Raw genomic sequence first — 14,006 nt, 5'->3', positions numbered from 1 at the left:
CTCAGCTGGACTCGAGCAGCATCGCGTCGACGACGTCAGTGACGTTTGCGAGCTCTGCAGCGGGCCCTGCTGCTCCTCCATGACCCGCTCCCAAAGAACTGATTACCCCTCCCAACATATATAAACTGCTGCGCCAACCATGGGCCGTCAATTTCCTCTTTCCCAGCTATGTCGGGCGTCGCCAACACCGTCAAATCCGCTGTCTCCAGCGTCATGAGCGACGCCAAAGTTAACGATATGCGGCGCAACATCATCGACCCGGGTGACAATGATAGGAAGGGTCAGAACCTGGACTACGGTCCATACATCTCCGACACCGATAACTGGTCCGTCCGTTCACATTTAATATCCGAAGCCATCAATGGTAGCTGACATGCTATTGCAGGCTCAAGGTTACCAACGGAACACATGCCGGCCCTTCGCTGCTCGAGGACCAGGTCGCCCGCGAGAAGATTATGCGGTTCGACCACGAGCGGATCCCGGAACGTGTCGTACACGCTCGCGGGGCCGGGGCCCACGGGGTATTCCGTGTCTACGACGATCGCGCATCCAAGTATACCTATGCCCCTGTTTTGACGGACCCGTCGAGGGAGACCCCAACCTTTGTCCGTTTCAGTACTGTGCAGGGCTCGCGCGGCAGCGCTGTAAGATTCATTCAATCCACTCATACGTCATCGAGCCCTTCCTGACTGCGGCGTCAATTGACAGGATACTGTTCGAGACGTCCGTGGATTTGCCACCAAGTTCTACACGCAGGAGGGCAACTGGGACATTGTCGGCAATAACATCCCGGTATTCTTCATCCAGGATGCCATCAAGTTCCCCGACTTCGTCCATGCGGTCAAGCCTGAGCCTCACAACGAGGTCCCCCAGGGCCAGAGTGCTCATAACAACTTCTGGGATTTCGTCGGATTGCAGCCTGAATGTAAGTGCATTGATTCATTCATATATGCGCTCTTCTGAAGGCATTTGTCGACTTGTAGCTGCCCACATGGTGATGTGGGTGATGTCTGACCGAGCCATCCCGCGGTCGTACCGCACCATGCAAGGCTTTGGTGTAAACACCTACACCCTGCTGAACGCCAAGGGCGAACGTTTCTTCGTCAAGTTCCACTGGACTCCCGAATTGGGTGTTCACAGTCTAGTGTGGGATGAGGCCTTGAAGATCGCCGGGCAAGATCCTGACTTCCACCGCAAGGATCTCGAGGAGGCCATCGCCCACGGGGCCTATCCGAAGTGGAAGTTTGGCATCCAAGTCATTCCCGAGGCCAATGAGCACGACTTTGAGTTCGATATCCTCGACGCAACTAAGCTCTGGCCCGAGGAGCTAATCCCGATCGAATACATTGGAGAAATGACCCTCAACCGCATGGTCGATGAGTATTTCCCCGAAGTCGAGCAGGTTGCGTTCTGTACTTCACACGTTGTCCCCGGTATTGGGTTTTCGGACGACCCGCTGCTGCAAGGCCGTAACTTCTCCTATTTCGATACTCAGATTAGCCGCCTTGGCGTTAACTGGCAAGAGGTGAGCGTCTCTGTATGCTTTGTCAGGTCTAGTTCAGCTTACTCATGTCGTGATTCTGCACGCACTTAGCTCCCCATCAACCGTCCTGTCTGTCCTGTCCTCAACAACCACCGTGATGGACAAATGAGACACAAGATTACTAAGGGACAGATCAACTATTGGCCGAACCGCAAAGGAACGCTCCCTCCTGTCCCCACGAAGGAGGGCGGCTATGCAGAGTACGCCCGCAGTTCGCAGCATTGTAGCCATTTCCCGCGATACTGACTCGAGTTTTGTACCAAATAGGTTCACTCAGAAGGTGGAGGGTATCAAGCACCGCGTCCGTGGCTCCAAGTTCCAGGAGCACTACAATCAGGCGCAGCTGTTTTACAACTCGCTGGCTCCGCACGAGAAGGCTCATCTGATTGGAGCTATTTCCTTTGAGCTGTCGCACTGCGATGACCCAGTGGTCTACGAATCGTACACGAAGATCCTGAACAATATTGATTTCGACCTTGCTAAGCAAGTCGCTATCAATGTCGGCGGTGTCATCCCTGAAGCCCCTGCCCGGTCCAACCACGGCAAGAAGAGTGATAGGCTGTCGCAGACTCACTATGTGCCCGCGGAGCCGACCATCAAGTCCCGCCGCATCGCCATCCTCGTTGCTGATGGCTTCAGCGGCTCCGAGGTCCTTGCGATTCGCGCTGCTCTCAAGGCTGGCTTGGCCACGACCTGGCTCATCGGGCCTCGCCGCGGCAAGGTATACCCTGCCGGCCAGGTCGTCGGTGAAGGCGAAGGTATGGTAGCCGACCATCACTACGAGGGTCAGCGCTCTACCATGTTCGACGCCTTGATCATTCCTTCGGGTGCTGAGCACGTCCAGAGGCTCGCCAAGAACGGCCGTGCCGTGCATTGGGTGCGGGAGGCCTTCGGCCACTGCAAGGTTATTGGAGCAGTTGGCGAGGCCGTCGCTTTCCTGAGGGAGTCGGTCAGCCTACCGGGTGTCGAGTTCCAGAGTGCCCCTGGTAGCGACTCTGTTGTCTCGTCGTACGGAGTTGTGACTACCGGTACCTACGGTGTGACGAATGCTGCTGCTGAGCCGTTCAAGATTGCGAAGGGAGACAAGGGATTCCTTGCCAATTTCGCGTACGAGCTCAGCAAGCACCGTTGCTACGAGCGGGAGTTGGATGGCTTGGTTGAGAGAGTGGCTTTCTAAACCAATGTGGCGATGCCTGACGCAAGAATTTACACGGACTGCTTAATTTTAGTCAATGTTGTACGACTTATACGATGTAGTAGCGCCTACGAATGTGAATGTAATCTTAGTCACGAAATAAAATTGAGCGTTGCACTCTTAGGCTTCGATTGTTGCTCCCTCTGAACTTGAACTGGAGCAGCCGGCAGTTCGCGGCATACAGCGTAAGGCGCTATTGTAAATGTTATAATAACGCCCGTGCAGGGCGGAATGTGATTAGATACATGATAGCCGGGATCATACCTGAAACAAAGCCAGGCTGTTCACTGATTGGCTCTGCTACTATGGACGTAAGCAGCGACGTAGAGCAGAGAACGAAACCAACATGCAAACTTACTAGCGTTGATTGCAAGTTGATTGAGAGGAAGAGCTTTAGCCTGACGGCGTCCTCGAAAGTTTCTTGGGGTTAATCGAACTTGATCTCCCTTCCCTGACCTCTTTCTGTCCCAATACCAGGCGTGACGGCGGAACGTCGTCTCCGACAGAGGAGTCAGGGTACCTGAGAGAAACGTTCAGTATACTGCATGTTGATTGAGTAGACAACCATGGTGTGGGCGGACGCATGGGTATCGGCGAATGGTTGGATCCACGGGCATCCGACTCCCCAGGACCCTGACGATCCAGAAATAACATTGGTTCATGATATCAGTTAATGGATTATATGACCACTTAAGGGAGGCTCTGGGAGCACACAGGCTGTCAAATGTCAGAGGTTGCGCCCGAAGTCTGGAAGGCCGCATTGATAGTTCGTATCCCTTACTTGCGACGAAAGCGGACACTGTCAAACAGGCGGATATAAACGGAATAAGACGAACAAAGCAAGTAGCAGCCGGATTTTCTCAGAGGACGCTCGATTGCTTGTATCGGTGGTGGAATGGCAACAGATAGGGTTCGAAGCCCAGGTCAAGTTATTCGGAATGGATGACCCTGGGCGTATGCAAAGAAAGGGTTGAGCGATGCACCAAGTCACACCGCTACCAAGACAACAACTGAGGGAGAAAGTTGTCGAACGTCAAGCCAGCGTAGGAACCTTCATCAGGCGTATTTGACACTGGAATACTCAAGGCAAATTACGACCGTCACCATTTGGGGACTTCAAAGCGCCTTAACGCTTCGATAAGCAGTCCTCAGAGTACGAGGTCGTCCAAGAGTACACAGAGAGTGTGAGAAATCTGAAACCACGCTCAGGAGGGTTGCAGGAGGGGTATGTACAGATACTTTCAGCCACCGACGCGTCTTGCCGACGGCTGTCACGCGCACGAAGTGACTCTGCCACACTTGTCGAGTTCAACAAAACACTGGCGCTGATACTAACTGGCAGACACATACTGACCCGTAGCATACAATATCTTCAGTGGCGGGGAGAATCTCGAGACTTCCGAAGATGGACATGACCGATTTGCACCCTCCTGATGACTACAGCCACAGATTCTTCATCTGGCATGAGTGGATACAGGCAAGAGCCACAACCGACCGCACTGATATCCTCCATTGATAAGACGAGCATATCGTAGGCTAATGGTCCTCTGACGGCGGAAAACGTCTTCGATTACTTCGCGACGTCCATGTTCTATGACAAGCAGAGCAACAATCAAGTGCTCCGCATGCAAACGATGCATACCGGCCAGCCTCTGCTTAACGAAGCAGAAGAACTCAAGCAAGCGTCTTCCCACCTATGGCCTTGATCGTCTCTCACGCAGCTCCGTAGACGCTTCACTGGCATTGAGTTCGCGGTTGTCCATGCCCAACCACCCTCGTTATTCATCATACACAAGAGGGAGCGTTTATCTCCCGAATATGGTAGACCAATTCTGGACTTCATCCATGTCTCTGAAAGTGATAGCTGAGAAAGTGCAGTCAGACCACTGGCCGCATACTTCATTATGAACAATCGTATATATCAATCTCCCGACGTTTACACGGTGCTCTCCAACCGTCTGGTAGGTGCTCGTACAATGTCGGTCGGGCTCTATTTGACGTGAAAATTACTAGCTCGCAACAGTAAATGCATTACAGTCTTCTCTGGACACGTTGCGAAAGCATAGGCCGGATTATACCCCTCGGACAGGGTTCATATGGCCGATCGTCGACCCATCCGTGTCCGAGGACGCTAGCGGAAAACGTGGAGGGGAGGAAGATCCACTAGCCCCGGATGAGAACGCCAATGAACTTGCCGCTGGTCAAGGCACTCCCTCTGCTTCTGTGAAACGGAGAGCTGCAAATAAACTGCAGAACAACATGCTCATGTACAACGCCATGCGCACCACAGCAGCACACACGGCCGCGCGCGAGCAGGCTCCTCCACCGATTACTGAGAGTGCTAGTGTGCCGGAAACGCCCGTGACACGTTCGTCTGCCACACCTGCTCCTGTAGCGGATCGAGAGCCCCAAGGGAGAACGCTAGCCAGCGTGCCTGCTCCCCAGGAGGTTGCTTCTGTGAAAGGTGTCCCGGGAGCTGGTAAGAAGAAGAAAAAACGTATGTGGAAGTCCTATATTTTGGTCTTCGTGTGTCGACACTCAATGGCCACGTCGTATGAAGGGACCTCCCTGGCGGCTTCGGCCGCGACTTGACGGATGTCACCAGTAGCATAGTACGGGATTTTGGAGTTCGTCATCCTTGAATTCTGCGTTTGTACCAAACCCGTCACGCGCAGTCCATGTGTATTTTAGCTGCGTACGCGTGTTCCCCATCCGTTCGTGTTGTGTTCACGGTACCAAAATTCCAGCGCTCGACGGTCTTTGAAGTACGCTCTCCCGCCGTCATGCACTGCTTGTCACAGCCGGATAGATTTACAACTATAGCTACAGGGAAGCAGCACTACCATTATACAGTTCCTGCCGAGGTCTCTCTTCGTGATAATTGTGCAAGAGCCTGTAGGATGAGAACATCTAGTCATATGGCGCCGACTCCCGAAAGCTTGCCCGTGAGCCAACCCAGAGGTGTCTGCAATCCAGCGGAGCGCTGGCCCAGACCGCCACCGCCACCAAGTGAGAGAGGGTTGGAGGACGCAAAGGATGTCTTCCTCGCTTGCGCCGCTTGCTTTACTGGTAGGCGGGTATTGGAGGTCAGAGACAAATAAGTAGAGAAACAAAGAGTACGAACTCGATCTGTCTATCTCGTCGAGGTTGGTCTCCAGTACGAGTCCTCCCTGAATCACTTCCGCCAGAATATGGTGAACCTTTAAAGCGTGTAAGGCGGTATGCCTAGCCGGCGTAACACCCAAACATACCTCGTCAAAGTGAAACACGAGATCCAGCTCGCATACGTTCTCGAAGGCACGGTCTAGTGACTCTACAAAAACCTACGTGCCCGCATCAATGGACCTTGTTCAGGCGAAGCGTCACAGAGACTAACTTGTATCAAGTCCAAGATACCTAGTTCGCTCTCCGACGCATCCACCAGGAAGACGAAGTGCAGAGTAGCGTAACTGCGGTAGACCACTCTCAGTCTCTCATCTTCGTGACTCTTCTTGCCCAAGAACTCTTCTAGTTCTGGCGCGTCCAGAAAATTGCAGAGTCCGGCCGGACGCGTGCATATCAAGGAGAATATCCTCTGTACGAGTGTCTGGGATGAATGGTGTATGGGGCTGTAGAACTTGGTCAGTCGAGGTACACCAGACGTATTGACTAGGGAATGATATGTCAGCGTGCACGATCTGACATTGTACAAGAACAAGCCTAACATATCAGGACTGCATGGATCATGTCTTCTCAGCAGCTTGCCTTTATTGCTGAACGTCGAACTTGCATCAACCTCCTACTTTCAGCAACCCAGTCTATAGTTCCGCAGACAGTCGGACGGTCCGACACCGTACAGCTCAGATTGTGGTGCCGCCGGCACGCTGATTGCATAGCTCGAGGCAGGGGCATAAGGGAGCATACCATGACTAGAGATACATAACAGACTATACTCATACATATCTTTCATTGTCAAACGGGTAAGCATCATTGCTCATCCCGAGGCATAGTCCAACCCTGCTGTAGTCGGCCTGCCAGATTGCTCACAGGCCCGGACAAACCACCCTGACTCTTGAAGCTCTCCAGGAAATTCTTTATGAGATTATAATCGATCGACTCTTCGCCTTCTGCGCCCTCTTCGCCCTCTTCTTCGCCCCTTTCCATCGCCGCCCTAAGCTCGGCGTCCATCGCTTCCTCGATGTCCATGCCGTCTTCCAACGCTGTATCCTGGCCCTTGGCTTTCCCCTTCCCCTTGTCTGGTTTCGCGGGCTTCGGCACCCCGCCGGACTTCTTTGAGGCGAGCTCAGCATCCATAGCCTGCATCACGGCTTCGAAAGAGTCCAGATTGGGATTACCTCCCGGCTTGGTTGACCGAGCCTGTCGCGAATGGTCTTCACCCACAGGCAAAGACGAGCTGAGGCCAGTGGTGGATGTCTTCGGTACGGACTTGTTACCGTTCCGTGCGGAAGCAGGTATGAAAGCTGTATCGCACCATAATCAGTATAGTCACAACCTCGGACAATGACAAGGACTCACCTCCTCTGTCTTTACGGTCTTGTATAATGTCCCGCCACTGTTCATCCGATAGACCTAGGGCTTGCCGAGCGAATTCAATGAACTCCTCTTCCTCTTCATCCATATTGATTTCCACATCTCCGACAAGCTGAGGTCGGTCCTCCTCCTCCTCCTCTTGATCCTCACCTTCGTCCGACTCATCATCGGAATCGACGACCCCTTCATATTCATTTCGGGGTAATATTGGAGGCCTGATAGGCTTCCTCACACTGTCCGGCGCGTTGGCGGGCCTCTCCTCCACCGCGTCGGTCTCGATGGTAGTCTTCGCCACTCTCTGTGAGTTGCTATGATACGATGCCGGCATCTGCCCGTACTCTGACGGATCAATCCCGGGTACGAGCTTATCCATCGCGGCTTGACGAGCTGCTTTGGCTTCTTCAGAGGTCTCATCACGCTCGTTGTCGCTTTCATCATCCGAGATAGAGAAGTGCTCGTCGCTAAGCTCCTGGTCCTCATCATCAGATGACGCCTCACTATCATATATGTTCACATTAACCTCGGAGAGAGATAAGGGCGTGAACGTACTCGGCGAAACGTGCTCCCGAGAGATCCCCCTGCCCTTCGACGAATTCACCCACTTTCTTTGCCAATTGCTCAAGTTTCTCGGCCTGCTTCCGAGCGATACGTTCTTCCTCCAACTCGCCACTTTCCGTTTGGTCAATTTGCATGGCATCTCCTTGCGACTGATCAGGCTTTGAATCACCACCCGCCACGTTCTGGAGCATGTCGTCGAAACTCGCGGCATCGATGTTCAGCCAGTCATCCGAATCCTCTGACCCGGCTGCAGACTGTACATCATCCTCGCGAGCCTGCGATATCGCGCTCGAGACGATTTCAGCGAAGGAAGGTCGCGTTGCATCGCTGTTTGGATTATCAGTCATCGAGTCAGCAGGCGTCTGGAGAATTCACGTACTCTTCCCGTCTTGCCGCAATGAAAGCATCGGCCGCCTTGGTCTCGAGTTCGTTCCACAATTGAGATCCCTGCTGCTCTCCCTTGAAATATCCCGACGAAGCAAGATTCTCCATGTACTTGACATATTCAGGGTTGCGCCGAAGAGCTTCTTTCCTCGCTTCAGCCTGAAAAGCAAGTAAGTTCTGCGACCGCACACCAGGCTCAATGGCTTACGGATGCATTCAGTGCCTCAGCGGAAGTCATCGTGTCTGTCTTCCTTTTGCTTTCTTGATATAACATCTCAAAGCCACAGGCCTAAAGAAGGAAAGGACGTTGGACAAGGTTCTTCAGACTATGCGCAAGAAGCTTACGATCTTCATGCCAATATCTCTCCACCGCCATTCTTTGGTACCTTCCTGTTCCCGCCACCGACCGAATACTTTCGGCGGATGGAACTTCTGACCTATCAGCTGAGCGTATGCTGTTCGGGTCATTTTGACCGGACGCAGTACAGATGATTCAGGGGGGAAACGCGACATCCTCTGCGCAGCCTATACTACTGTCACTCGATGTCCTTGCGTCGGCTATGACGATCAGACGTACCCGGAGTTGGATAGCATCGCGCGTATAGAATGTCTCTATGGGTTTCTGTACGAGCGCTGGACTTACAGCGAGGGCCTTCGCGATATCCACGGGTAGCCAGGCATTGGCTACGTGGACATGTTGCCGAGCAGCGGCGGGATAACTGAAAAGACTCAATCTCAACACTGACATATGCAAGGAAGCCCATTTACCCAGATATTCTCTTCCAGACAGTCTCTTCTACCTCGGGGCTTGCTGTAGTAGGTACCGACGGGTCGCGCACCAACTTTACTGCATCGGAAGGATTAATAAAATCATCCTCGGCCTCGTCGACTTGGTCATCATCGTCCCTGACACGCGGGTAGTCGCGGCGATGTCGTTTGCTAGACGGTGCAGAGATGTGTGAGAGAGGAATCAGATGGAGGTGGGAGTTGTAGATCCAGACCTGGAAGCTCAGGGCGTGAATAGATTGACTTACTCGAATCTAAGACTATGTCATGCGCACCCTGTTTTCTGAGTTGGTCGGGGTGACCCAGGAAGGGAGCACCTCGGCTGCCTCTATCAACAGGAATTCTCCGTCCGAGTCGAAGACGCTTATAGCCAATTGAGTCGTGTCATACGACCGAGTCCAGGACGTCGCTCACCTTATAACTGCATCCCATTTCTTGCTTATCTCTCTGAGAAGCCATACGACACACCATTCATCATCGACCGAATCCCCGACTCTCATCCTCCCTTCCAATAGCCAGCCATCGCCCTCCGGATCGGCGACCACCTTGAGCTCAAAAGGGTCACGGTGCCATAAGAAGTCGGGCAGAAGGCTCTCCGCGTACGACTGCATGACGGTAGCCAGAGTGGTCACGGAAGCCCGGTCGGTCATGCCTGGAAGAGGGTAGAGGACATATTGCAGGGTATCTTCGGATATTGCAGGAGGCCGGTTGAATATATCAGCAGTAGTGACCATACTTGCTCGCCGAGACGAACTTCCGCAACGACGCAGTGCAGAATGAGGGGGTGTCCGTCGTGTACAAGATGAAACTTAGACCAAGACTTTGTGAGCCGCGTTCAGCTTGACGCGCACATTGCATAATGAGTATCACGTGAGCGTATGCGTTGCCTGCCAGTGCCAGTGCCACCACTGCTACTAGTGCTAGGCATCATCCCGCCCAATGGCAAGTACGTCTTTCAAGGATCGCAACCTCCTCGCGGTCATTGGCGATGAAGTGTGTGTGGCCTATGCTATATAACCCGACTCCGACTGACCGCGGGCAGGATACTGTGACGGGTCTCTTGCTGGCGGGTATAGGAAATGTGGACAAACAGAAGCGGAACTTCCTGGTAGTGGATTCAAGTGAGGGTGAATATACCGTGTACATTATCGATCTAACGGTATAATGCAGAGACGAGTGTCTCTACCATTGAAGCTGCTTTCGAAGAATACACAGAACGCAAAGACATTGCCATCCTCCTGATCAACCAGCATGCAAGTTCCAGCTTATGCACAGGCATTTCTTGTCGTCATTAAACCCGGATTATTAGGTTGCTGAGAAGATTCGCCCGCTAGTCGACAAGTATAACCAGGCATTCCCAGCCCTGCTCGAGATACCCTCGAAGGACCACCCCTATGGTACGGGTCTGTCCATAAATGCACGCACGCTTCCACTAACTGTCGCCCAGATCCTTCCAAAGACTCTGTGCTGAAACGGGTGCAGAAGCTGTTTGGCGACTAACGAGTCCATGGTGTTCGAATGCATCGCTTTATATACCTGGGCACCATGAGTCGTGTCCGTTATGGATGAGCTTGGTTGTTTCCATTGCCTGTAGCAATGTAGATTAATGGCTAATGATACATGGCGGACAGTCAAAAGCAATGTACAAAGCATAGCAGTATCATATGGCCGCGGTAGTCCGTGTAAGCTATGAAGGCTGGAATCGCCACACGGGCTCGTTTTCCCTCACATCGCTGGCACGCTCGACGAAGACCCTTATGGGTGTTCTTGTCCTCGAGTCTAGATGAAGAACATCAGCTACTGCCCTCCCATCGTAGGGATTAATCCACTCACTGGGTATGTCCACCAAAATGTATCTGAACCGGAAGTACCCATCGGTGTCCTATGCAAGGGCCAGACGGTTACGCATGCCACGCAATGATGAGTCCTGTACTCACCTTGACCAAATCTGCGTGAACCTCGCCATCCGTCCACACTTTCCCGTCTCCCGTAGGCGAAGCATTCTCATGCGATCCGCGACCAACGGCTCCCCGAAGGCTCCCAAAAACGCCAGCCAAGTTCCACCACCTGCCCTTCTCCTCCTTCTTTTCTTCGACGGGCTCTACCGCTGTCGAAGTGTCGCGCGGACGCGGAGGCTCTGGCTTCCCTGCTAGATATCTCACGAGCCGCTGTGTGCTCTCCGCCACCGCATTTGCCTTCACCTTCATCTCTGCGACATACTCGTCCCACGACAGCTCGGAGACGTGTGCAGTGCTATCCTTGATCCAGTTCCCGATGGAAGCGAAGGACGAGTCGGCGGAGGCAGAGAACGTAGACTCAGAAGCACGGCTATGGACGTAGAAATTGAGGAGCAGGTGCTCCTTTCCTGACGCGTCTGTGACGACTTGCGAAGACACTTGGTGGTTGCGGTGACGGGGACGGAAGGAAGAAGGTGGGTTGTTATGGAATACAAGCGGTCCAGGCAGGTATCTTGCGACCTACAGCAAAGACGATCTGAAATGAGGTAGCACGATATTCAATGAAGCACACGTACGCGTGGCGACTCCTTAATCTTGTCGCATGCCTCGCTGTATAGCACCGTAGGGGAGTTTCTCGAGAACAGCTCCGAAGTCAGAGCATAAATGAGCATGGCCGATAAACCAGCCCCGAATAAAATAACTGTCAAACTGGTAGTCCGAGCAGTTGCACGGGCGACTATAGCACGGACCACGCCCATGTACATCGTGGTCAGCTTGTACTGACTTGCAGCCGTTGAATTGCGCACCTTTGCCTCCTGCACTGAGCTCCGACCATTTCTTGACATTGTCTACTTCGTCGGGAGTGGGGGGCACGATCCCCAGTTGAAACGGACCAACACTGTCCTCCCTTCGTGCAGCTCTCTGCCTCTGATCGAGTGCCTGGGACAGTAGTGAACTAGGGACAACAGGGTCCCGGTGCGTAGCAAAAGCTCGGCGGCATGCGTTCCGAGGTGGAGATTTGAAACATTTAGCGAGATTATGAGACCTTGTCAGTCTTGACGACAGTAGAACTAATCGAGATGACATTTCAAAGCAGAAGGCATAGCATCCTAAGGCAAACGTTGACGATGCGATCGACACGAATGAAATCACAACCAGACGGCTTAAATTTACCAAAATGACTTCCCACAAGCCGACTCGAACGACTGACCTCGACATTACTAGTGTCGCGCTCTACCAACTGAGCTATGCGGGATTAAAGGAATTTTTTGTATATTTGGATTATATTTACGTAACACCCATTGACGGGTGGTATTACTTGGCAACCTTATACAGTAGATCTCAATGGTCCATACCCTTTGCTTGAGGATAAGGAGGGAAAAACTTTATACCTTCACTTCCCAAAATTCTCCAGATTCGCAACGACAGACTGTTTGAGCTGTGGGATACGTCAGTGAGGAAGCAGCAAAACCCTGGAACGGCTACACACGCACCGGTGGACTGATACCGTCGCCTTCGAAATAAGCCAGGACGAAGTGTTTCGCGACCCAGTCACTTTGGACAGCCCCAAGATCGCGGAAAATCAGGGAACGCGGGTGAGATGGTTCCGGCGGGGTCAAAAGAATATCCAGGGGTGTATGTTTGGCCAGCGGAGTGTTGGGGAAAAGTGACTTGAGTTTCCGCATAGGCGACTGTGCAGAAGCCTCTTCTTCAGACGAGAGCAAACCTTTCTGCTGCAAAAGACGCATGCGGCCCTGGAGCGCACGCATGAATCCATCTCTCAAGTGGTTGTACGATGTAGACCGCGTAGGGACTATGGAGACAGACATTCAGAAAGCGTGATAATTTGATAAGATGATAGGGTAGTCACCTATTCGGATTACGCACGCAGCGTTTTCGACAATATGTTCGATTTTCTCCTGTGGGGAGGCAGTCTTGGGAATCTGTGAAACGCTCGGACTCGAAACTGTCATATTATTGACCATTACACTCACATTTAATGCAGAATTGCTCAAATCAGCATAGAAGCCGACGGAATACACTTTGACCCCCAGGAAGGACACGGTTCGTACACCGACACCAACTAGCGTGAACGTTGGCAGGGGAACTTTGGAAGGGATTTGGAGATTCTTCGGAAACTGGATGGAAGTTGCAGGGTCAACTAATAGCAGCTGCGCATCAGACTGTCGGGTGAATGACTTCCGTGCTCTTGAGGGAACTGACCCTGGGTCTCCTCCGGAGCTGGCGTATCGTCGGCGTCCAAATGCACCATTTGACCGCGCAATGCCCATAGCGAGGTAAGTGTGACCGCAGAACCCCATAATAGCGGGCTCAGCGAGTATCTTGACGAGGAACCCGCTGTGTGTATACTTCGACGAAGGGGCATCGACTTTCGGCTTGCCAGTGCAGCCCGAGTGACGAGACCCTGAAGCATGTGCAGCATTCTGACCAAGGATACCCGTTGCGTTCTTCCCGGACGGTCCCGTTTACGCTGGCGACCTACGCACGACGTGGAAGAGTTGCAAGCAGAAGAGTCGGTTCTGGGTACCCCTGGCCTGCTACTTACCGCCGGCAAGGGGATTCCCTGGACTGCCTGACACATCGGACAACTCAATATATGATGCTGACCTGAACCCGGTCGTGAATGTCAAACCGTAAGAAGTAATATACAGCCAAAGCAATATGTAATACTCATTTTGAGATTGTTTAGTCCAGCAATAGACAGTAAGGAATATCAAATATGACATTAGCTGCCGTTAAGGGGAATATATCTGCCCGTAGGCAACCTTTCTCTCCATGTTATATGTGATGACATATAACATATATGGGGACGGTTACCACCCGAGAGTTATAACTTAAGTATATAACGAGAGTGTACGCAACACAGTATTCCAAATATGGCTCAGCATATGGGTACTTGTGATATAATTTACCAGATTCACGCATCAGAATCCACTTCAGCCTGTGAACAATATGTCATATATGGCTTTCAATCGATATTGAGTGGGCCGCCGGCGGCAACAGGCGGCGCCACTCAGCGGCAACAGGCGGC

General features: G+C 52.5%; 7 protein-coding genes and 1 non-coding gene across 8 annotated transcripts; 3 read left to right on the top strand and 5 right to left on the bottom strand.

Annotated features, from left to right (window-relative positions):
* Window positions 1–104: 104 nt before the first annotated feature.
* GLOTRDRAFT_69102 (catalase) lies at window positions 105–2,858 on the top strand. Its single transcript, XM_007863074.1, has 6 exons — window positions 105–326; window positions 386–644; window positions 709–925; window positions 984–1,525; window positions 1,595–1,743; window positions 1,811–2,858. The coding sequence occupies exons 1-6, from the start codon at window positions 169–171 to the stop codon at window positions 2,718–2,720; spliced, it is 2,235 nt and encodes a 744-aa protein (XP_007861265.1). The 5' UTR covers window positions 105–168; the 3' UTR covers window positions 2,721–2,858.
* Window positions 2,859–4,143: 1,285 nt separating this feature from the next.
* On the top strand, window positions 4,144–5,330 carry GLOTRDRAFT_102677 (MED6-domain-containing protein; the record flags this gene model as incomplete). Its single annotated transcript, XM_007863073.1, has 5 exons — window positions 4,144–4,215; window positions 4,274–4,416; window positions 4,468–4,559; window positions 4,617–4,699; window positions 4,752–5,330. The coding sequence occupies 5 exons, from the start codon at window positions 4,144–4,146 to the stop codon at window positions 5,328–5,330; spliced, it is 969 nt and encodes a 322-aa protein (XP_007861264.1).
* Window positions 5,331–5,516: 186 nt separating this feature from the next.
* Window positions 5,517–6,572, bottom strand: GLOTRDRAFT_113475 (Adaptor protein complex sigma subunit). The gene is made up of 5 exons (XM_007863072.1): window positions 6,443–6,572; window positions 6,115–6,386; window positions 5,990–6,061; window positions 5,863–5,938; window positions 5,517–5,804 (listed from the first exon to the last, which is right to left on the bottom strand). Exons 1-5 carry the CDS (start codon window positions 6,462–6,464, stop codon window positions 5,653–5,655), a joined length of 594 nt encoding a protein of 197 aa, XP_007861263.1. The 5' UTR covers window positions 6,465–6,572; the 3' UTR covers window positions 5,517–5,652.
* A 58-nt stretch (window positions 6,573–6,630) lies between these two features.
* Window positions 6,631–9,730, bottom strand: GLOTRDRAFT_113474 (SGT1-domain-containing protein; the record flags this gene model as incomplete). Its single annotated transcript, XM_007863071.1, has 10 exons — window positions 6,631–7,198; window positions 7,254–7,743; window positions 7,814–8,153; window positions 8,206–8,369; window positions 8,419–8,499; window positions 8,556–8,735; window positions 8,788–8,929; window positions 8,979–9,211; window positions 9,272–9,359; window positions 9,411–9,730. 10 exons carry the CDS (start codon window positions 9,728–9,730, stop codon window positions 6,705–6,707), a joined length of 2,532 nt encoding a protein of 843 aa, XP_007861262.1. The 3' UTR covers window positions 6,631–6,704.
* Window positions 9,731–9,935: 205 nt separating this feature from the next.
* Window positions 9,936–10,496, top strand: GLOTRDRAFT_102674 (VATF_NEUCR vacuolar ATP synthase subunit F V-ATPase F subunit; the record flags this gene model as incomplete). The annotated part of the gene is made up of 5 exons (XM_007863070.1): window positions 9,936–9,989; window positions 10,039–10,117; window positions 10,167–10,249; window positions 10,306–10,393; window positions 10,444–10,496. The coding sequence occupies 5 exons, from the start codon at window positions 9,936–9,938 to the stop codon at window positions 10,494–10,496; spliced, it is 357 nt and encodes a 118-aa protein (XP_007861261.1).
* A 187-nt stretch (window positions 10,497–10,683) lies between these two features.
* GLOTRDRAFT_124721 (uncharacterized protein) lies at window positions 10,684–12,040 on the bottom strand (the record flags this gene model as incomplete). Its single annotated transcript, XM_007863410.1, has 5 exons — window positions 10,684–10,775; window positions 10,830–10,878; window positions 10,934–11,473; window positions 11,530–11,690; window positions 11,761–12,040. 5 exons carry the CDS (start codon window positions 12,038–12,040, stop codon window positions 10,684–10,686), a joined length of 1,122 nt encoding a protein of 373 aa, XP_007861601.1.
* A 96-nt stretch (window positions 12,041–12,136) lies between these two features.
* Window positions 12,137–12,209, bottom strand: GLOTRDRAFT_t7. Its single transcript has one exon. It is a non-coding gene; the product is annotated as a tRNA-Thr (tRNA).
* Window positions 12,210–12,347: 138 nt separating this feature from the next.
* Window positions 12,348–13,226, bottom strand: GLOTRDRAFT_124720 (uncharacterized protein; the record flags this gene model as incomplete). The annotated part of the gene is made up of 5 exons (XM_007863069.1): window positions 12,348–12,392; window positions 12,448–12,767; window positions 12,825–12,897; window positions 12,949–13,115; window positions 13,178–13,226. 5 exons carry the CDS (start codon window positions 13,224–13,226, stop codon window positions 12,348–12,350), a joined length of 654 nt encoding a protein of 217 aa, XP_007861260.1.
* Between the last annotated feature and the right edge of the window lie 780 nt (window positions 13,227–14,006).

Source organism: Gloeophyllum trabeum (assembly GCF_000344685.1).
Source record: "Gloeophyllum trabeum ATCC 11539 unplaced genomic scaffold GLOTRscaffold_00001, whole genome shotgun sequence".
In the NCBI taxonomy this organism is placed as follows: domain Eukaryota; kingdom Fungi; phylum Basidiomycota; class Agaricomycetes; order Gloeophyllales; family Gloeophyllaceae; genus Gloeophyllum; species Gloeophyllum trabeum.
This window is presented reverse-complemented; position numbering and strand designations above follow the sequence as displayed.

Bases quoted from the DNA above. Each gene is read 5' to 3' on its own strand.
- GLOTRDRAFT_69102 (XM_007863074.1), top strand. From the start codon at position 169: ATGTCGGGCGTCGCCAACACCGTCAAATCCGCTGTCTCCAGCGTCATG. The intron at 327-385 runs GTCCGTCCGTTC...ATGCTATTGCAG, and splicing joins ATCTCCGACACCGATAACTG to GCTCAAGGTTACCAACGGAA. The intron at 645-708 runs GTAAGATTCATT...GTCAATTGACAG, and splicing joins AGGGCTCGCGCGGCAGCGCT to GATACTGTTCGAGACGTCCG.
- GLOTRDRAFT_113475 (XM_007863072.1), bottom strand. From the start codon at position 6,464: ATGATCCATGCAGTCCTGATAT. The intron at 6,387-6,442 runs GTTAGGCTTGTT...ATCATTCCCTAG, and splicing joins GATCCATGCAGTCCTGATAT to TCAATACGTCTGGTGTACCT. The intron at 5,805-5,862 runs GTTCGTACTCTT...CCCGCCTACCAG, and splicing joins CGACGAGATAGACAGATCGA to TAAAGCAAGCGGCGCAAGCG.